At 34.7% G+C, this 22,755-nt stretch overlaps 1 protein-coding gene across 1 annotated transcript; it reads left to right on the top strand.

The window, feature by feature from the left end:
- The first annotated feature begins 247 nt into the window (after positions 1-247).
- LOC114397257 lies at positions 248-1,045 on the top strand. Its single transcript, XM_028359347.1, has one exon. It carries the CDS (start codon positions 248-250, stop codon positions 1,043-1,045), a length of 798 nt encoding a protein of 265 aa, XP_028215148.1.
- Positions 1,046-22,755: the final 21,710 nt, after the last annotated feature.

The following is a 22,755-nucleotide window of genomic DNA, read 5'->3' on the forward strand; positions in this document are numbered from 1 at the left end:
GTTTATAAACTTAATAATAAATTTTATATGATTTATTTAGTTACTTATTTATATTTGTGAGGGTAAAAGGTGTCACATTTAGTGGTATCAGAGCAGGTCGAACCTTTCGGCCATGTGTGTTATGAGCTTTCTGTGTTTTCTTGTGTACTCTGATGTGTTGTATTTGTTTTGTTTGATTAGAGGTGTACTCTATTGTGTTGGTATATTTTTTTTTCAAAGTTTTGTTTCTTGCATGACATAGGAAGTAATGGCTGCGAGAAATGAGCGAGAACGACTTCTTACTGAGGCCTTGAACAACTTGGCGCAAGTTATGGCCAATCAGGGAGGCGGTGGAGGAGCAACTATGTACCATAGGTTAGATCGCTTTCAGAGGAACAACCCACCTACTTTCAAAGGGGGTTATGATCCTGAGGGTGTTGAGGCTTGGCTGAGGGAGATTGAGAAGATCTTCCGGGTGATGGAGTGTCAGGACCATCAGAAGGTGTTGTTTGCTACTCACATGCTAGCAGATGAGGCGGAGTACTGGTGGGAGAACACTCGCTCACGTTTAGAGGGAGTAGGTGGTGTTGTTGTCCAATGGGAGACTTTCAGACAAACTTTTCTGGAGAAATATTTTCCAAAAGATGTGAAGAATAGGAAGGAGTTGGAGTTTCTCGAGCTGAAACAGGAAAGTATGACGGTGGCAGAGTATGCGGCGAGGTTTGAGAACCTTGTAACGTATTTTCCTCATTATCAGGGGGAAGCTGGGGAGAGGTCCAAATGCATGAAATTTGTCAATGGCCTTCGACCAGAAGTAAAGATAATGATAAATTATCACGGTATTCACAACTTTGCACAGTTGACCAACATGTGTAGAATCTTTGATGAAGATCAGCGGGAGAAGGCTGCTTTTTACAGGAATGCCAATGCTAGTCATGGGAAAGAGAAGAAGCCTGTGACTCACAATCGTGCTAAGCCATATTCTGCCCCTCCCGGGAAATATGGAAACCATTCTGGAGGACAGAGGACTAGTGGAGGACTTCAACCAGTTGGTGGGAGTTCTTAGCCAATTAACAGGGTGTCTCAGTCTGCGGGTAGAAGTAGTGGTGGTAGTGGTGCTCCTGCTATTGTTACTACACCACTCAGGTGTGGGAAGTGTGGTCGGCTTGGGCATATTGCTTATGAGTGCACAGATAGAGAAGTGACTTGCTTTAATTGCCAAGGTAAGGGCCACCTCAGTACCAGTTGCCCATATTCGAGGAGGGAGAAGAGGAGTGAAAGTCTGAATAACTAGAGTGGACGACCAAGGACCACAGGGAGAGTGTTTGCTCTTAGTGGTGCTGATGCCGCACAGTCTGATGAACTCATCCAAGGTATGTGTTTCATAAGTCAAGTTCCCTTGGTTGTATTGTATGATTCAGGTGCGACCCATTCATTTATTTCTCGTGTCTGTGTTGAAAAACTTGCCTTGCCTATGTCTTCCTTAAAATTTGACTTGATTGTGAATACACCTACTAGTGGGTCTGTTTTAACTTATGATGTGTGCTTGCAATGTCCTGTCTTAATTTCTGATAGACAGTTTCAAATTGATTTAGTTGTTTTACCTTTGAGTCAGATTGATGTTATTCTTGGTATGGACTGGTTATCTTCCAATCATGTCTTATTAAATTTTTTTGAGAAATCTGTTGTCTTTCCTGAGTCTGGTGTGAGTGAAGGTGATATGTTTTTGTCTGCTAACCAAGTTTAGGCATCTTTGAGGGAGGATGCACGGATATACATGATCTTAGCTAGTATGAGTGTCGAGACTACAAACCCTGTGAGTGATATACCTTTGGTGAGAGAGTTTCTAGAGGTGTTTGAGGAGGTGTCAGGATTACCACCAGAGAGAGAGGTCGAGTTCTCTATAGACCTAGTACGCGGTACTGGACCCATATCCATAGAACCTTATAGGATGTCCCCTGTGGAGTTGAGTGAGCTTAAGAAACAGTTAGAGGAACTTTTAGAGAAACAATTTGTGAGGCCTAGTGTGTCACCCTGGGGAGCACCGGTGTTGTTAGTTAAGAAGAAGGATGAGACTATGAGGCTATGTGTAGATTATCGTCAATTAAATAAGGTAACGATTAAGAATAGGTACCCTTTGCCTAGGGTAGATGACCTGATGGACCAATTAGTAGGGGCTTGTGTGTTCAGTAAGATAGATCTTAGGTCAGGTTACCACCAGATTAGAGTAAAGCCAATGTAGTAGCGGATGCCTTAAGTAGGAAATCCCTTCAAATGTCTGCTTTGATGGTTAGAGAGTTGGACCTCTTAGAGCAGTTTAGAGACATGAGTTTGGCATGTGAGATCACCTCTAGTAGCATTAAGTTGGGTATGTTGAGAGTCACCAGCGAACTCTTTAGTGAGATCCGTAAGGGTCAGAAGTCTGACCCATTCTTGTCAACCCAGTTAGAGTCCATAGTCACAGGGAGAGAGATTAGTTTTAGAGTGGGAACTGATGGAGTCTTGAGGTTTCAAGATAGGGTGTGTGTTCCTAGTGTACCCAAGCTTAGAAGAAGGATTTTGGAAGAGGGCCATAGAAGTAGTCTGAGTATCCACCCGGGAGCGACTAAGATGTACCAGGACCTTAGGCAAATGTTTTGGTGGCCGGGTCTAAAGAAAGAAGTTAATGAGTTTGTCCTTGCATGCCTAGTGTGTCAGAAAGCTAAGATAGAACACCAGAAGCCTTCAGGGAAGTTGCAACCTTTAGAGATACCTGAGTGGAAGTGGGATAGCATCTCCATGGATTTCGTGGTGGGGTTACCTAGGACCCCCAAAGGTTTAGATTCCATTTGGGTTATTGTAGACAGGTTGACCAAATCTGCTCACTTCATTCCAATTAACATCAGATATTCTTTAGAGAGGTTGACTAGCTTGTACGTCAGCGAGATAGTTAGACTACACGGGGTTCCTTCTAGCATAGTCTCTGATAGAGATCCCAAATTTACCTCTAGATTTTGGGAGAGTCTTCATAAAGCCTTGGGGACCAAGCTTAGGTTGAGTTCTGCTTACCACCCACAGACTGACGGTCAAACCGAGCGCACCATCCAATCCTTAGAGGACCTCTTGAGAGCCTGTGTGTTAGAGCAGATGGGTAGTTGGGATAGTTTCTTACCCTTGATAGAGTTTACATACAACAATAGTTTTCACTCTAGTATAGGTATGGCGCCTTACGAGGCATTGTATGGTAGAAGATATAGGACACCTTTATGTTGGGTAGATTCCAGTGAGAGCATTGCCTTAGGACCTGAAGTAGTTCAGCAGACCACTGAAAAGGTCAAGTTGATCCAAGAAAGGATGAGAGCAGCCCAAAGTAGGCAGAAGAGCTACTATGATAAGAGAAGAAAGGATCTTGAATTTGCTATAGGTGATCATGTATTTTTGAGAGTCGCTCCGTGGACTGGGGTTGGTAGGGCGTTGAAGTCCCGTAAGCTCACACCTAGATTCATTGGTCCCTTTGAAATCCTAAAGCGTGTTGGCCCAGTTGCGTATCAGGTGGCTTTGCCACCATCTCTCTCAAATCTCCACAGTGTCTTCCATATCTCTTATCTCAGAAAATATGTCCATGATCCGTCGCACGTGATCGAATTAGACAATGTCCAAGTGAAAGAGAACTTGACATATGAAACACAACCATTGAGGATCGACGATCGTATGGTTAAGCAGCTAAGGGGGAAAGAGATTCTCTTGGTCAAAGTAGTATGGGGAAGTGCTTCGGGCGAGGATGCCACCTGGGAACTAGAGGGTCAGATGCGTGATGCATATCCTACCTTATTCGATACCGGTAAGTTTCGGGGGTGAAACTTTTTTTTTAGGGGGGTGGAATTGTAACAGCCGTAACTTTCCGTAACTTTTAATAAGTAAATAAGAAATTAATAAATAAATAAATAAATAAGTAAAAAAAATTATTAGGTCATAAATTCCCACTATATAAGCCAAATGTTAACCTAGAGCAGCTTTTTAGAAAACACATTTTGTTCCTTTCTTCTTTTTTGACGCACAAGAACCCTAACATAGCAACCAGAGGAAGAGCTCTAGAGAGCACCAGAGACGCCACAATTGCTAACAGAGAACATTTAAGCGACTACATCGAGGTAAGGGATGAGTTACTCACGCTTGGGGATTAGAATGAACATGTGTAGGGATCTCTAGATGATCAAATTTTGGGTTATTTTGGGGTGTTTATAAAGTTTAATTATGTTTTCATGTTTAATCGCGGACTGAGTGTGTTTGATGAATCAATTGGTGTTCTGTTACGAGTTTGTTGTAGAATTGATGTGTTCCTGTGTTAGGTGTGTACCTTAGGAATTAGAATTCTTTATCATTAGCATAAAAATTGTGTGGTGGTGATTTTGTTTATATCAAATATGTTGGCCTTTCAATCTTGTTCTTTTTTTTTTTCCACACCGCAGTGTATACATGTACATATATATTGATACTCTTATTTCACAAACTTTATATTTTATTTAACGTGGGTGATTTTTCGTCATGAAATTCATATGTGTAGGGATTGTTGGATAATTGGATTGACTAAAATCGTTTAAAGAAATTAACTAAAGTTGTATTCACATTGTAATTAGGCATTTTCTTGATGTTGGTAACTTAGTTGAAAAATGTTTAGAATATAGGTATACATGTTGTTCATATAAATCAATATGAGTATATATTTTATTGTTATATATAATTTATATTTACTTAATGATATGTTTGATATTATTGTGATTATTTTATATTAATATATACTTAATACATTTGATATATACTTATTAATATATATATATATATATATATATTTTGAATATAATATATTTATATATATATTTCACGTGTATTTTTATAGTTATTTGTTTATAAATCTTGAAGTTAAATATTGTATGTTATTAGTATTATGATACATTGTTATCTAATTGTTGAGTATATTTTGTAATTAGTTAAAGTGTGAAATGTGAAACTGTAGACATGAAATATGGTTGTGAATGAGTGTGTAATTGATATTTGTAGTGATACTACTTGTCTTGTGAGTTATGAGTTATACAGTAACCCGATCAGCGTTTACCTTGAGAGAACTTTTATGCACAGTGTTAAAGGAAATTGTAGGATTCATAGTTAGAATCCTGAAGGGTTAAATTGTAGCGCAATTTGTTAAATATCTTTGAAATATATGAGTGAGGTCGTGGACATTATATAACTCATAAATAGTGTCTGCGTGCAAAAAAAAATATTTTAGGGGTTGGACCTGAATCAGGAAGGTGAGGCCCAAATGGATTCTTCGGAGTCTAGGCCTTGGGGGTAAAGATACTCGGTTTGAGTGTTTCTTTAAGCCCATGTTGATCCCATGTGGTTGGAGCATTCTCGCAAAATAGAGTAACCCTGACTGGTCACCTTATAATGTTACTTAGTGAGAGTGACCGAGTATACCCATTATGTGGTGTGCTTTGTCATGTACTCCTAAGCGTCCCAGTGTTATTTTTCACTGACATAGTACCACATTGCATATAGGCTTGAGTTTTAGTATAATTGTTGCATAACGCTTGTGTTTGAATTTCATTGAGTTAACAAAATGTGGTTGATGTTATTTTATGGAGTATGCGAACTTGAATGGGTGTGAATAGTGTGTGCGATGTTGTGCGGTAATGTTATTTATATAAAGTCAACTTTAAGTATTATATATTTCACATGCTCTAATATTTTATTATATACGAATGTGATAACTTACTTCCGGTGTGTGTTTGTATTTGGGCTGATTACCACTTTGTTTCAGGTGAACCTTCATATGATGAGTCACATGCTAGAAATGGAGAGACTTAGTCTGTGATAGGAATATGCTCTGATAAGTGTGACATTAGAGTATAGGATTTTACTTCGCTTATTATGATTTTTGCATGTTATGATTTACTGAATGATATAATTGCGTTATACTTTTCTATTTTAGTTTTTTTTAGTATTTATTTAGAGTGGACGACCTTGTTTTGAGCCGGGATAATTTTATATTTTATTCAAAAAAAATTTCTATTATGTTTTCACTAAGTGAATGTGAACCTTTTGAATTGATTTAAATTAAATGTGTTTAAAAACAAAATTATTAATTAATTTTGCATGTTTTTTTCTCCTTCTTGTATTATTATGTGTTTATAAACTTAATAATAAATTTTATATGATTTATTTAGTTACTTATTTATATTTGTGAGGGTAGAGGGTGTCACACTAACAAGCGTGTTGGAGCTTTCAATCATATATTTTATATTGGAATGAATTTCGTATATGGTCCCGTCTAAAAATTTAGAGCTATAAACGAAATTTTTATAGACATAATGTTGTAATAACTAGAGTAAATTATAATTATATTTTTTAAGAATTTTTAAATAACACATGTTACAGTATATATATATATATATATATATATATATATATATATATATATATATATAAAGCAATACATTGTGGACCCTTGCAAAAAAAGCTGATAAAATAAACTGTACCAAAAAAATTACATAGGGCTTTTCTTTTTTCTTTTTTAATCCCTGTACTAACCTCATTAATTGTTTTAAAAAATATTATACTAACTTCTTTTATACATTACCTTAACTTCCTTTAATAATTTTTGAAAAGCAATACATTGTGTACCCTAATAAGGTAGATTGTTGGTAAACACTAAAAAATATAAGGTATAATGTGAGATTAAAATATAAAAGATTGTGACTCTTCACCCGATAGATGAGACTCCCTCATCAAGGGTGATGAGATATGACTTTGAAAAGTTAAATCTCTTCACTAGAAGATATGAAATGGTCTATATAAGTATAACTATTCTACATGCAAGAAAAGATACAACACATGAGAAATAGAAAAATTACCATACTGTTTGTATTCATATCATTTTCCGTTCTTCCATTGTGCACAGAGAATTAAAGAAACTATTCTGTAAACTGTCAATACATTTGTTGTGGGTGTGCAAATCAGAGACTACTACATTGTATATGGAGGGGGAAGATGCCAAAAATACCTTATTGCATCCAATTTCTATAAAGATTAATGGGGCGATTCGAACTTAAAGATTAATATTTACACACCCGCGTCATAGAGATTTACATTTTTTTCCCTCCTTTGTTGGAGAATCATCACCACCAATTGCACCAACATTATATGCAATTCGAAAATAATTTAAGGAGTGACTTAATTTATTCTGTTAATTATTAATTTTTAGGGATTTATTTTCTATAATGAGCTTTTAATTTTTTTTAAAAAAATTACTTTGAATGACTTTGTAATCTTCATAAAACATAATTGTTTTCATTTAGATATTTTAATTTTTTTTTAAAGTTTGCTTCATTTTTTTCTAACTTTCTTAAGTAATAACATGGTAAATATATTTCAAAAAATAAACTAGTGTTGTGAAATCCAATCACATAACTCTCATCATGCTCCTATCTCCATGCACTTGGACATGTATCTCCTTTGCAAGTAAGAACAACCATAAATGCACTATTACTCTTAAACTAGGCTTGGACATGAATAATGTCATGATGGTCATTGACATGTATACTTAATGTGGTAATGTGGATTTTGCTAAGTAGGTATTCAATCAAATAGAATTTTTAAACCTCTAGTTGATTCTTGATCCAGCCCTGCACGAGTGGTTCAAAAGGTGGGACAAACCAATCCGACTCACTTGTTTGTGAGTTTATAAAAAGTCAGTCAGTCTGATCCACCACGAGTTAATGGATTAAATAATTTAGTTCACCTAAAATATATAAAAAAATCAAAAAAATATGTATAATGGGAATAATACAATGAAAATGTGAAAATTTGAAAAACATATGATTGTAATAAAATAATAAAGAAAAAATCAAACATTTTAAGTAAATCAATATGACTCACCACATGTTCAACTCAAGTGTACTTATTTCAAGTGACTCGGGTCTTTATATATATATATACACACACTCAAAGCGGATTACTTTTTATCAACCCAATTTTTGTTGAACCCATGATGGGCTATGTTGGCTCACTAATTTTGATTCACTTTGACAGTTCTATCATCAAATGATGTCCAAAATTTGATGCCTTGAAACACACTGGTTGATAGGTATACGAGGAAGAATGAGGAAAATGAAATGTCCTCCTAGTGTTGGAGGAAGAGAGGAAGGTCACATACTAGTGCTTACATACTAGTGCTTACATGTTGAAGTGTGCCATTTCTAAAGAAGGAAGCTCGTGTTGGTTATCATGGCTGTAAAAAAATGGAAGGGGATATAGAATGAAAAAATCTGAGCATTTTTTGTTTTTATTTTCAAATAAAACATAAAATGTTTGATTGAAAATTATAAAATATTTTCTTTGAAAGTATTTTAAAAAATTAGACTAAATTTGAAAATGTGGTAACATACTTGTAATGAAGCTAAACACATGTAATTTTTCATATTTTTTTAAAAACGTGATGACATATTTGTAAATTTTACCATTTTTTCTATCGACCCCTTTTAAGAAAAAAGGTTCTAGTTAAGTTTTAGAGACATTGATCAGTCAAACAAAAATTTAAAAACTAAAAACATTAATTAAAAAAAGTTTAACAACTTTAACCAATCAAGCAAAAGTTTATGAAAATTTAAAAAAAAAGTTACGATTAAATACTTAGTTACATGTGAAAATATTATCATGATAATTAAGTCTATTCAAATTTATTTTTGATTGTTTTTTCTTTAAATAGTTATCATATAATACTTATATGAAATGTATAAATTAAAAAATATATACTAAATATATAAATTAATAATTATTTAAATTTGAGTATTTTTTGTTACTGTCAATACTATGTTTACATATACTTAAATTTTATATTTTTATAATTAATAATTTTTAAATATTTTTATTGTAAAAATTAAAAATTATTTTAAATTCATATTTTAGTCATTTGAAGAGATTGATTTCAATTATGTGATATTAGTTTTTCCTTTTTTTAGAGAGATAATAGTTTTTACTATTACTATTATAACTTATTCTTTGATTTTAACTTCGTTACTTAGTTTATGTAATGTTTAGTTCTCAATCCTCACTTCACATGTTTCGTGAAATTCAATTCATTAGATGATGAACAATTTTTATCTCTTATTAGTATAAAAATATCGCTACTGTAAGACATATTGAGAGTGACATTCTCGTTCTTTCATACTGCAAGAGCAAAATGAGATAAAAAAAAAATATTAAGCAAAAAATAATTGAGCAAATAAAAAGACAAAGAATATAAAAAAGACTACACACGTTAATTGATCCTTAAAAAGATGATAGAAATTAAATAAAACTTTCATTCTCTCTACATGAAACTAAGGAAGTATGAAAAAAAAATGTATGATTCTTACTAAATAGAAATCAATAGAAAAATAAAATAATTCTTATATGATAAAAATAAGGACAATTAACCAAAAAACAAAAATAATATTAAGATAAGTTAAGCATAGGTTTTGATATCTTAAATTAGAATGTTAATTTAGTTTAACATAATATTTACTCTTAGAGTCTGTTATTTCTTAACATCAAAATGATCTACATTTGTTTTAAAAATTTTATCAATAAGGATTGCAATTTCAGTTTGATTAAAGTATAAATTATGCATATGATTATAAAATTTTTCATCAGGTTATGATTACAATATAGAATATATCAAATATTATAGTTTATTAAAGTAATTTATCAAATATTTCCTTATAAACTATATTTCATAATGATTTATATTTAAATAAGAAAAAAAAAGAAAAAAATATAAAATAATTAACTTAACTCTAAATCTTTTAAAGATGTGAGTTTAGTTTTATAGCACATAATCATAATAATAATTCTTAAAAAATCATAATAATGGTACAAGTACATTTCATACTTATATACTTTCTCACTCATATAATCAATATGAAGGGAAAAAACATTTCATTATTATTTTTAACTTAATTATCTTGGCATTTAACTGTTTATGTTTATGTATAGATATAAGACCAAATTACATTATTGGTCCCTTATCTTATTTTTTGTTTTAGTTTGATACTTTATCTTTTAAAAAGTTTATTTTGATCCTTTATCTCAATTAAAAAGGTTCAAATTAGTCCTTTTGTTAGGGTAAATTTAACTGTTAATAATATAAAAATATTGACAACTAAAAATCGTTGCAAAATGCATTTTTTTTTTCTTTCTGAACATCTCCATTATTTAAAGCAAGAATGAAGAACATCTAGAACCCAAAGAACCACAAACCAATAACCTCAAATCACAAGTCACAACCCCAAATCACAAATCAAGAACCCCCAAATCACAAATTCATCTCAGATTATGATGGTTCCAAAAAGGGAGAGGTTCCTGTGAACACTGACAATGACAAAGATCGAAGTCGACGGTAACAGAGGGAGGTCGTGCTATTAAGTTTGGTTGCATCCAAGTGATAGAAAATTTTTAGTTTATTAATTTCCTATTCTTCTTAGCTTATTTTACCTTTCTTTTACTCTTATTTTCTCACCTTAATTTAGTTTTGGTCTTAGGTAAATAATTGGACTTAATTGATAATTGTTGCTTATTTTCAGATTTTATGCTTACTTGACATATCTACCTTGTGCAGGACCTATAAGACGCTACAGAACTCCAAATGGAGCATATGAGTAGTCTCTGGAAATCTAAGGAAAATAAATATAATTTTGTTAGAGATGAACTTGGGCCAATTCTACCATTTTGAGGGGTTATTTTAAGCTCGAAAGTTAGAGCCTCTACACTTGGATTTTAGACTGCGAATTTTAGGCCTTTGCATTGTGTAATTAGCTTAATTAGAAATATTAGTTGGGCCTAATCAGGGCTCATTCGCTAGTTTTGATTAGTGAGAGTATATATTATTCCACTTAGTTTATTTTCAGAGTTAGTTAGTTAGTTAGAGTCATTTTGTACAAAACAGATTTTTAGAAACTTCTAGTGCAATTTTTAGATCAAACTCTTCTCTTTCTTTTTCTCTCATTGGTTCTTCACATTTCTTCATCTCTTCAACTCTGTTCTTCTCTTGTCCAATTTTCATTGTTCTTCCATTCGTGATGACTTTGGAAGGCTAAACAACTAATCAATCCAAGGATCCATTTCAAGCAATAACGAATTTGAGTTCAGGTTAAGTATTTCAAATTCTACTGTAAATGTTCATCCTCTTCTCCAATTGTATTTTTGTATTCATGATTCTGAATGTGTTTAGGATTGGAAATAAATTAGGTAATTGATTAATTTTCTAATTTGAATCCTAATTACATATTAATTGGATTATACTTCAATCTGATTTGTGATTTCAATGTAATTAGGGATTATTGTGGAAGCAAAACTACCATGATGATTCACCAAGATGTTTTGATGATGCCAAAGCTCAAAGAGTTGTTTCAAGATGAAAGAATCAAGCATTCAAGATTCCACTCAAAGATTCAAGAATCAAATGAAGAAATCAAGAAGCATCAAGCCAAGTCAAAATAGGTAGTAAAAAGTATTTTTTTTTTAAAAAAAAACATCAAATAGCACACTTTTTGTTTTAAAAAGGATTTTATGAAATCTTCTAAGTTACCAGAGTTTTTACTTCCTGGTAATTGATTACCATTTGGTAGTAATCGATTACCAATGACCAGAATGGTTTTCAAATTGGTTTCAATGCTTTGCAACGTTCCAAAATGATTTTCAAATAGTGTAATCGATTACACTATATTAGTATCGATTACAAGTGAATCTGAACGTTGGAATTCAAATCCAATTGTGAAGAGTCATAACTTTTCATAAAATACATTGTGTAATCGATTACACCATTATGGTAATCGATTACCCGTGAATGTTTTTGAAGAAAATGTTAAGAGTTATAACTCTTAACATGGTTTTCTCAAAAGGTATCAAGGTTCTATAAATATAAGACCTTGGCACGCATTTTAAAGATATACAATATACAATAACACAGAAAAGCACATCTGATTACACAAAATTTTCCATTGCTTTTCTCTTGCAAAACCTTTGTCAAATTCATTCTAAGTTTTTGTTCAATCTTTCCTTGAAGAAAGGAAAATTCTGCAAAAACAAAAACTGTGTTATCCTTCTGTTTTTCTCTTATTCTTCTTTCCTTCTCCCTCTTGCTAAAAGAATTCAAAGAACTAACTGTCTGAGAATTCTTTTGATTCCCCAAACAAAGAATTCAAAGAACTAACCATCTAAGAATTCTTTGCCCAAACATTGAATTCAAAGAACTAACCGTCTGAGAATTCTGTGTAAGAAGCGGGTAGCTTCTTGGTTGTAATAGTGAACACAAGGGAGGGTACATCCTTGGTGGTTCGCTTCAAGTAGAGGGTACATCTACTTGGTTGTTCAAAGAGAACAAGGGAGGGTACATCTTTTGTGGCTCTTTGCTTGTAAAGGATTTTTACAAGGAAAGGAAATCTCAAGAGGTTGCTTGAGGACTGGATGTAGGCACGGGTCGTTGCCGAACTAGTATAAAACTTGTGTTTGCTTTCTTCTTCCCTACGCTCTTTACTTTTCCATTGTGCACTTTTTATTTTCACTTTACTTTTGTCTAAGTTATTGTTTCTGTTCTTCATTTTGTCATAACTTAGTAGTAAAGCCTAATTGAATCTAGTAACATTAAGAAGGATAAATTTTTAATTAGTCAAGACACGTTCATAATTAACTCAACCCCCTCTTCTTAATTATTCCGAGGCCACTTGTTCCAACAATTATTTTGATTAAATTACCTCTAATTAGATTGACTAAAACTTCATAATAGGGTCATCATCTTCAGAAAACTGTGATATTTTGAATTTCTTGGATTTGGTGAATTAGATAGATGCTCTTTAAATCGGCTTTATAAACATGTTAACTTTTATGATTATGCTTTTCAATTTTTAATTGTCTGCAACATGTTCGATGAAATCCCTTGCTCTGATTTATAAGTAGATTGAAGTTAGAACTCAATTGGATTGTGTCTTTGAGTCGACCTAGGTTATTCCTATACTGCGGAATTGTTGGAATCCTAGTTTGTTTTGAGACGATTTGACATCATTATCACCAAGTCAAATTGGACTCTACCAAGCAATTAAATCCCTAAGCTTTTGATGTTAACAAAGTATAAATTTCATGTATTAACCTTTCATGCTTAAGCTACTGGTTCATATACCTCTATGAGATACAAGCAGAAGAGCATAAACTGAAAGGTTCTGGACGGTAGGCAAAGTATCAGTCATTGAACGATAATGCATCAACGTCCAGTAATGAGAAGGCGAGTGCTTTAGCACTTGGCTCATAGTACAAAATCAATGGAACAGTTACTCAATTCTCAAGTACTGAAACAATTATCAGAAATAACGTCCATATGTTCATTAAGAAACTCGTGCCATAGCACACAAAAAGAAAGATTTAAATTGTCTTGTCTTGACATTCTTAATTCCTTTTGTCTTATGTTGTTAACATTTCTTTCAATTCATATGATGAGAGTCAACTCTGAGCACTAGGCAACACTAAAAAATTGTATTTCTCTGAAGATATGCTAAGTGTTTGTGGTCCCCACTCTTTCTTTGCATAGTAGCGGCTTCGTGTCAAGTGCCAAAGCTGTTAGACAATGGCTAGCTAAGATCTCTCAACGGGTCAAAGCTCTGAAGTCTATATAAAGCTTAAAGATGTTCGTGTTAAGTCTGTCGAATCATAAGTGAATAATTTAAGACATAACAGGCAAGTGTTGTAATGTTGTCAATTTTACTAGATGAAGGAAACTTAAGCAAATTGAGTGAATTTTAGTTTCATTGTATTCAAGCTTACTGTGTAAACACTCGTTGAGTGATTAGAATACATTATCTATCAAACATATATTGTTAGTGAAAGCCAGGAGTGACTTAGTGACAAAGAATACTTAGGTTTAATCTTAGGGGAAGATTAAGTGTAGTGACAGGAGTGGCCTGGAGAGTGCTCGTTGTAGCCAGAATTGGCATAGAGAATACTTGGTTGTAATCAAAGAATTGATTAGTAGAACCCTTCAATGTTTAAGGGAGAACTGGACTTAGCCCAAGAGTTGGGGTGAACCGGTATAAAACCTCTGTATTCTCTTTACTGCCTCTATATAACTAGTTATTTTCTATAATTTACTTCTACACTACTGTATCCAAGTTTTGAGAACTAATTTTTAAGCACAACATGATTTTGAATCCCTTGGATGAAACCCTTCATCTATTGATATCTGATTAAGAAAAAACTTCAAAAGTTTTTGAAAGACTAAGTATTTATCCATCACAACATATCCTTCAGTTGGTATCAGAGCTTGGCCTCTAGGTTGAGCTCTTGATAGAGTAGAGGAAAGAAAACTCCTGAAATGATGGAAGAAGGATATGTTGTGAACAAGCCTCCCACGTTCAAGGGAGCCAACTACGACTACTAGAAGGAAAAAATGATTGCCTTCTTTGAATCCACTCACATTGGTATGTGGGATGTTGTAGAAAAAGGCAATCACATTTCTTTAAACACTCGAAGGAATGAGATCCCTAGGGACAAATGGACGGATGAACATAAGTCAAGGTTTCTTCTCAACTCCCATGAATGAAATGCCCTATTATGCGCTTTATCTCAAGAAAAGTATTCCAAAGTTCATAGCTTCAGAAGCACTAAATAGATGTGGGACACCTTAGCTATTACCTACAAAGGGTCCTCTAAGGTACAACGTAACAAGTTTAGCCTTTTGACACTTAAGTATGAACTCTTCAATATGGAAGAGGGAGAAGATATCTAAACCATGTTTAGATGCTTCCAAACCATTCTGAACGAGCTTCGCTCTCTAGGTAGACATTATGATAATTATGATCACATTGATAAAATCTTGCAAAGTATATCTAGAAAGTGGAAACTGCAGCTTACAACATTAAGAGCCATCAAGAATCTTGATCCAATGACTCTTCAAGACCTCATCGGAATTCTTAAAGTCCATGAGCAAGAGCTTACTTAAGATGAAGGAACAAAGAAAGGGAAGTCTTTAGCCCTTATGGTTCAAAGAACAAAACATAGTACTTTGTCCAAAGAGTCATCGTCCAAAGCCCTTGCAGTTAATGATGCTTCAGAAGAAGAATCTGATGACGATGACTCTGATGAAGAAGATGATGAGCTAAGTTTGATCACAAGAAAGATAAAAAAGATGTGTAAGAACAAGAACTCCTCTAGGTTCAACGAATCATCCAAAAAATTCTTCCATAAGAAAAAGAAAAGTCCAATCATTTGTTATATCAAATGGATGTAAAAAGCACATTTCTCAATGGAATTTCAAGGAACAAGTCTATGTGGAACAACCCCTTGTATTTGAGAGTTCTATCTACCCTCATCATGTTTTTAAAATTAATAAAGCCTTGTATGGTTTAAAGAAAGCTCCTTGAGCTTGGTATGAAAAGTTAAGTTCTTTTTAACTGAAAAAGGCTTTATAATAGGGAAGGTAGATACTACTCTATTTCACAAAGATTATGGAAATCGATTCCTAATCATCCAAATATATGTGGACGACATCATATTCGGTGCTACTAATGACTCTTTGTGCGAGGATTTTGCCAAGCTTATGCAGGTTGAGTTCGAGATGAGTATGATGGAAGAATTGAAGTTCTTCCTTGGGCTTCAAATCAAGCAAATAGATGAAGGCATATACATACATCAAACCAAGTACGAGAAGGAACTTCTGAAAAAAGTTTAAGATGGACGATGTAAAGCAAATAAAGACTCTTATGCATCCAACCATTGTACTTAGACTAGATGGAGAATCAAAGAAGGTGGACGAAAAGACATACAGAGGAATTATAGGATCTATTTTGTATCTCGCTGTGTCCAAGCCAGACATTATGCCTCTATGCTAGATTCTAAAAGGAACGAAGAAAAGTTCATCTATCTACTGTCAAACACATATTTAGATATCTAATTGGAACTCCTAACCTTGGTTTGTGCTTTAAGAGACAAAAGGAATATAGGTTGCTAGGTTATTGTAATGCGGATTTCGCTGGAGACATAGTGGAACGAAAAAGCACCAATGGAGGTTGTCACTTCATGGTGGATGTTTAGTTTCTTGGATGAGCAACAAACAAGGGACAATAACTTTATCAACAGCAGAGGCAGAGTATATATTAGCTGCAAGTTGTTGTTCTTAACTCTTATGGATCAAACATCAGCTTGAAGATTACAACTTGTTTAAGAGTAACATTCCTATCCTTTGTGATAACATTGTTGCCATAGATATTTATAAAAATCCAATCATGAATTCACGTGCCAAACACATAGAAATAAAACATCATTTCATAAGGGATCACGTTCAGAAGGGTACTGTTGAATTATAGTTTGTTTCTACAGAAGATCAACTTGTTGATTTATTTACAAAACCCCTTACTAAAGATAGGTTAATTTCTTTAATAAAAAGATTTGGCATGACCCTTGTGGAATGAAGTTTCAAATCCATGTGAAAAGCCTCAGCACACCACTAGGAGTCCAAAGGACCTATCGTCCAATGAACTTAGTTAGTATCTGTGCACTACACACATGCGTCCAATATATGGATTATGACCCTGGACACAGGTTTAGTAAAATGCAGCGTTTTGAGTGTTTTTGTGTTGAGTCACCTAAAGAGAATTAGATTCTTTTTGAAAAAGCCAACTTCATTTCATCTTCCCTCCATGTTTTCTCTCTCTTTATCCTAAACACGTAATTGTCACCATCATAAATCCCTTCAAACTTTCAATGTCAAACCTTATGCAAACTTTCCACATTCTTTCTCTCACATAAACCTCTCTGCACTCAAAACTTCTCCTCTTTTCAGAAACTTCCAAAAACCCTAGCAATGGCCAAGAAACAAAACCAAACCCAAGCCACTCAAGTTGAACCTGACTTCAAAAACAACCCTCGTCTACATCATCTAAAGATGGCTCACCTGTTCATATCACAATACCAGCCCTAGTGATTATCCTTGATGCAGAAGTCACCACAAAAGACAAGGAACCCAAAGATCACATTGAGCACTCCTTCACATTGAGTCATTGGAGAATGCTGAGTATGTCATTAAAGCCCACCTCATGTTGTGCGGAATCCACCACTTCTTCGAGGACCCCAAGGTGGTGGTGCCTGAACCCATTCGCAAGTTCTGGAGAACTGCCAAAGTCTATAGGAATGAATTCATTGGAGGATACTTCATTGAAAAGGTTCTTGGTATAATAGTGAAGCTGACTATTGAGACGATTGCCCAAGCCATTTGCTGTGAGCATAGAGGCACAAAGTTTATGAACAGTCAGGGCAATAAACTAGAAGACCACATTGGAAACTTCCTATGGGGACCCAATTGGGCCAACATGCCAAAGAAATATGGCACTCTGCTGAGCAAGGCGAAGATTTTTCAATAGATCATTAACAAGGCCATTATTCATAAACAAGGCTCAAAGGACTTCCTATCCAGTGCCCATAAGTTCATTTTGTACCATCTAATGGAGGAAACTCCCTTTGACTTGCCCCGAATTCTCTTCAATTGCTTTGTAACTGAAGTGATGAAGGACAAGAGCATTGAAAAGGACATCTACCACAACTTTGTCCTAACAAAAGTCTTTGAGGCTCATGGCGTCATCAGGAAGTTCTTGTATGAAACACCCGAGGAAGTACATGACAAAATCTACTTTGACGGGGTGTTTTTACTAAAGCAAAAAGCCTTCAACCAAGAGAACATTTCAAAGATGAAGATGATAGATGATGGCTTCTTTCAACAGACTCCCCAAGTGGATGATTTCATTCTCTTTAAACTTCATCTTGAGTTTAGACTCAACACTAGGAGAGATGACCATTGGATGCAGTTTGGGAGAAAAATGCTAAGGATAGTGAAGGAGTGGACACAAACACAACTACTTCTCAAGCTAAAAAGAGAACTAAGAAGAAAATGGGCACTTCTTCATCCAAAGTTGCTCTTGTTCCACGGTATCCACCTCCTACTCTCATTGCTCCTAAGGCAACAAGTGCAATGGCCCATGTGACCAGAAGGGCAACACCTAAGAAGCAACAACCATTATGCATTGTAGATCGCTTAAGGGAACTCAGTGAGACTAAGGATGACGAAGATGGCTTGGTATTTAAGAAAAGAAGAGTTACACCCCCTTCGGATTAGATCACTGTGCCTCAAGTGAAGAAGGTGAAACCAACACCACATTATGACAAGCTCAACCGTCAGCTAATATAGATGCAAAAGGAGGTTGGGGCTAAACAATAGGAGGAGAAGCTTGAATTTGGAGAGTTCTTCAAAAAATTACATGTTCATCTTGGACCTCAGGTCGATGCAGTTGAACCTTTGCTGGTTGAAGTCACTTCCTAAATGCAATCCTAGCCCCCAAGGGCATTGGATAGAAGACTCCAAGAAGATTGGGCCAAAGATGCAAGAGAAGGCCCTAGGGTTCTCATGAGCCTTAGGATAGATTTCAGGCCCATGGGTTAAGTATGAGTCCACTTATCTTTGTACATATTAGATTAAGGTTTTATTATTTTTGGGCCTTGTATTTAGGTCTCCATAATGTACGTAAGGTACTCTAGAAATGTAGGATTTTTCAGCCTTTGTATTTTAGGGCACCTAGACTAGTTTTTGTATTAGGGGTAGTTTTGTAATTTCACATGCATCAAGTGAATATTTGATGAGTGTGTTGGAAAATAAATTTAATTGAATTGGGAGAATCCCAATCAAATTAAATATTAGAGGGGGAGGTGAGCATTTGCTTGCTACACCCCATTGCCACATCATATAGTCACACTTTGTGCATGTGCTTCATGTTTTACATGCCTCATGCCACCTAAGCATACTTAGTGGAGAATCTTGGACTTGATCTTGAATTAGTGGGCTGAACCATAGCTAAAATTCACTAATCGTAATTAGTGAAATTTTGGCTCCACAAATTCAATTTCAAATTCAAGTGAAATTTGAATAGAAATTCAAATTTCCATCCAATTTTGTGTGACACTTAGGCTATAAATAGAGGCCTTGTGTGTGCATTTTTTGGGACTTTGATCATTTGAATATTATACTTCAGATTTCAGAGCTCTTTTAGAGCACAAAATTTCATGCTCTTCTCTTCCTCTCCCTTCATTCATCTCCTTCTTCCTCCAAACTCTTATCCATGGCCTCCTATGGTGGTGAGCTTCTTCTAGACTCATCTTCTCCTTGAAGTGGCGTCTCCTCTCTCTCTTCCTTCTCCATTCCACTGCCATTCATCTTCCAAGAAGCAAAGGAATCCATTGATGAAGAAGATCCTAGGCCTACAAGCTCCAATGGAGCTTACATCATGTGGTATTAAGAGCATCTTCATCTAGGTGATGTTCTTTTGCTTCCTCTATCTTTTTGTTCGGTGAATTCTCTTTAATTCCTTGTTCTTCATCTTATTCTCCATGTATATCCTCCATTGTCTTGTGGTTTGGTACTATTTAGAGTAGATTCAAAAAAAATAAACCGATTAAATCTTAGATCTACAATTGTTCTTGCATTTCTATGGTCCAAATTTTGTAGATCTACTCTTGAATCTTGTTTTTGTGTTGATTTTAGGTTCTATCAATTTTCATTCATAATATTCTTGTGCTGAACCTTTAGATATAAATTTTCTTCCTAAATATTGATTAGAAAAAAAAAACACAAAAATCTAAGTGTAAATCACTTAATCCATGTTGTCTTAGAGTCATGTTTAGTCATAGTAATTGTCACATTATGCTCTAAGTTTGTGTTGAATTTTTATTTTGTTTATTGAATTCTAGATACATTTGTTCATGTATTCTTGTCATTCTTAGCCTATTTTTTTAATTTTTAGTCTAATTCATGCATGTTATTTAGTTCATAACATGTTCTAAATCAATTCCTAGAAGTAGTCTTGTTGTTGAACTCTTTTTTTTTTTTGTTTTCTAAGTTTCCTACATGATGCCAATGATGAAGTTGAGTTGTGGCTGGATTTGTGAATCAAATAAGTCTTAAGCTCTCTTGAATTATGTTATTCAAGATAATTGAGTATAAGCAAACACAAATTGTAACTATCCAAGCCTTAAGCAACATAAACACTACTCTTGATTTCTAGGTTGAAATCGCTGGTGCTGACAACTTGAACATACAAACTTGTATAAATTACTGGGAATTAGTCACTATGTGTTTTGAGCTGAAATTTTTACTTCATTTTCTAGACATCTGGAAAAAAATTTATAAAAAAAGAACCAAGCGATTTGGATTAAAGGAAAAAATAAGAAAAATAACACAAGTTGGCAAAAAAATCAGTGTCCAGGAAAAAAAAGTGAAAGGGAAGTGTGCTTGTTGTTTTGGCTCAAAATTTGTTCTATAATTGGTGCCTATTTTATACCAATCCTAGTTCTGAAATTTCAATTGAAAATTATTGTGAAAACAAGTGCCAAAACTAGAGGTTTCTTGAGTTTTTTTTTTTGTATTTTTTTTTACTATACTCTAGAGCCATTCTAAGTTTCTCTTTGAGTCCTAGCTTGCTTTTATGTGTTTTTCATTGCTTTAATTATTGAATCATCCTTGAAAATTTGTCTTGTCAAAACTCTTTTGGTTTAGCTTTCATCTCTTTTTTTGGTCTTTGATTATTGCTTGTCTCTTTGTTTCCTTGTTTGAGTTGCCATATAGGGAATTGGAAAGGAGGATTGGTGTCATCCCTTGAAGAATTTGAGTCAAGAAGCAAGGGGCCAACCACCTTAAGAGCTATTGGAATAATAAGCACTCCAAATTGAGTGAAACACAAAAAAGAGAATAACCACCAAAATTGAGGACTTTTTTTTTTTAATTTGTAATTGGCAATTTTCTTTGTTGTCAAACTTTGTAACAAAAAGGCCTTTCATTGGAAGTAAGTTGGGAGCCTCCAATAGGTCACCCTACTTCCATTTGTGTATAATAATTTTAGGCAATTTTCCCTTAGGATAGTGAGTGTTTTGTTGGGAACCTTAAATGAGGTCATCCAAACACTCTTAGGATCTGCCTTGTTTGCATTTCTTGCACTTTAATTTCTTGCTTACTTTCATAGCTTATTTCCTTTACCCTCCATTGTCAAACCGCCTAGATAGCTTGCCTTTTACCAATTAGTTTTTACCTTATCTTCACACCTCTTTTAGTGTTTATTTTGGCTAGTTTCAACCATAGTTTCTTTTACCTTTTTTTCAAACCCCCAATAAGAAAGAACCATAGCTTAGGAACCAACATGAGTCTTCATTCTTCATCTAGTGTTAATGGTGAGGGTTCTACTCCTAAGGACCCCTTGTATAAGATATTAGATGAGTTGAGATCCCTTAAGTTGTGGAAAGAAAAACAAGAGAGAAAAGAAAAAGGTAAAAAAAGAGTGGAAGAAATAAGTCAAGATGAAAGAGAGAAAATAAGAGAGGAAGAAAGAAGAAAAATAATGAAAGAAATGAAAAGAGAAAAACATGTCTCCTATAGTAGTCATGACTCTTGCAAGAGTTTAAGTGAAGAACTTAGCGACTATTATAGAGGGTGCCATAGTTCACATACTAAACATCACTCCCAAAGAAAAGAAAAGGATAGAAGGCCTCAAGAGGTTAACATTAGCCTCCCATATTTCCATGAAAAAGAGTTGAAGCCTACTTAGATTGGGAAATGAAGGTTGAACAACTCTTTGCTTGCCATCATATTAGCGAAGAGAGAAAAGTTCCATTGGCTACCCTTAGTGTTCAAGGGTATGCCCTCTATTGGTGGACTTCCAACGAAGGATTCATGGGGATCCTCCAGTAGAGTATTGGAATGATCTTAAGAGTGCCCTTAGGAAGAGGTATATTCCCTCCTACTATGAAAGGGAGCTTATGGGCAAGCTCCAAAGGCTTAGACAAGGGAGCATGAGTGTTGAAGAATATAGACAAATGGAACTACTCCTTTTAAGAGCTGGACTTTAGGGAGGAGGAAAGAACAAGCATAGCTAGGTTCCTTAGTGGGCTTAATATGGAAGTGAGGGACAAGGTTGAACTCCTTCCATAAAGGGACCTAGATGAGCTAGTCCAACTTTGTATAAGAGTGGAGCAACAACTTAAAAGAAAACCTTCTTCAAAATCTTATGGCTCTCACTCTTATCCAAGGAAGGACCAAACCCATGGAATTTTAGGGGCTGCACCTTCAAAACCCAAGGAAGATAAGGGTAGGACCATAGAGAAATACACCCCTAAGACTAGTTCCCAAGAAAGGACTAGCAACATTAAATGCTTCAAATGTCTTGGGAGAGGTCACATTGCCTCTCAACGCCCCACAAAGAAAACCATGATCATGAGGGGTCAAGACATTTATAGTAGTCAAGAGGAGACTACTTCGTGCCCTTCCTCTAGTGGAAGTGAAAATGAAGTAAGGGGTGAAGAGTCTAGTGAGAAAGTCTACCCCCATGAAGAAGGTGACCTCTTAATGGTTAGAAGGCTCCTTGGAGGTCAATCTTGTGATCTATCTCAATCCCAAAGAGAAAACATCTTTCATACAAGATGCAAAATTTTAGATAAAACTTGTTCTCTCATTGTGGATAGTGGATCTTGTTGCAATTGTTGTAGCACAAGATTAGTTTCCAAGTTGAACCTCACTATCATTCCCCACTCAAAACCTTATAAACTTCAATGGCTCAATGAGCAAGGGGAAATGATAGTTAACCAACAAGTGAAGGTACCTTTCTCCATTAGGACATATAAGGATGAAGTTAATTGTGATATAGTTCCCATAGAAGCAGGACATATTCTTTTAGGAAGGCCATGACA

The sequence above is a fragment of the Glycine soja genome, chromosome 18, assembly GCF_004193775.1.
Source record: "Glycine soja cultivar W05 chromosome 18, ASM419377v2, whole genome shotgun sequence".
NCBI lineage: Eukaryota > Viridiplantae > Streptophyta > Magnoliopsida > Fabales > Fabaceae > Glycine > Glycine soja.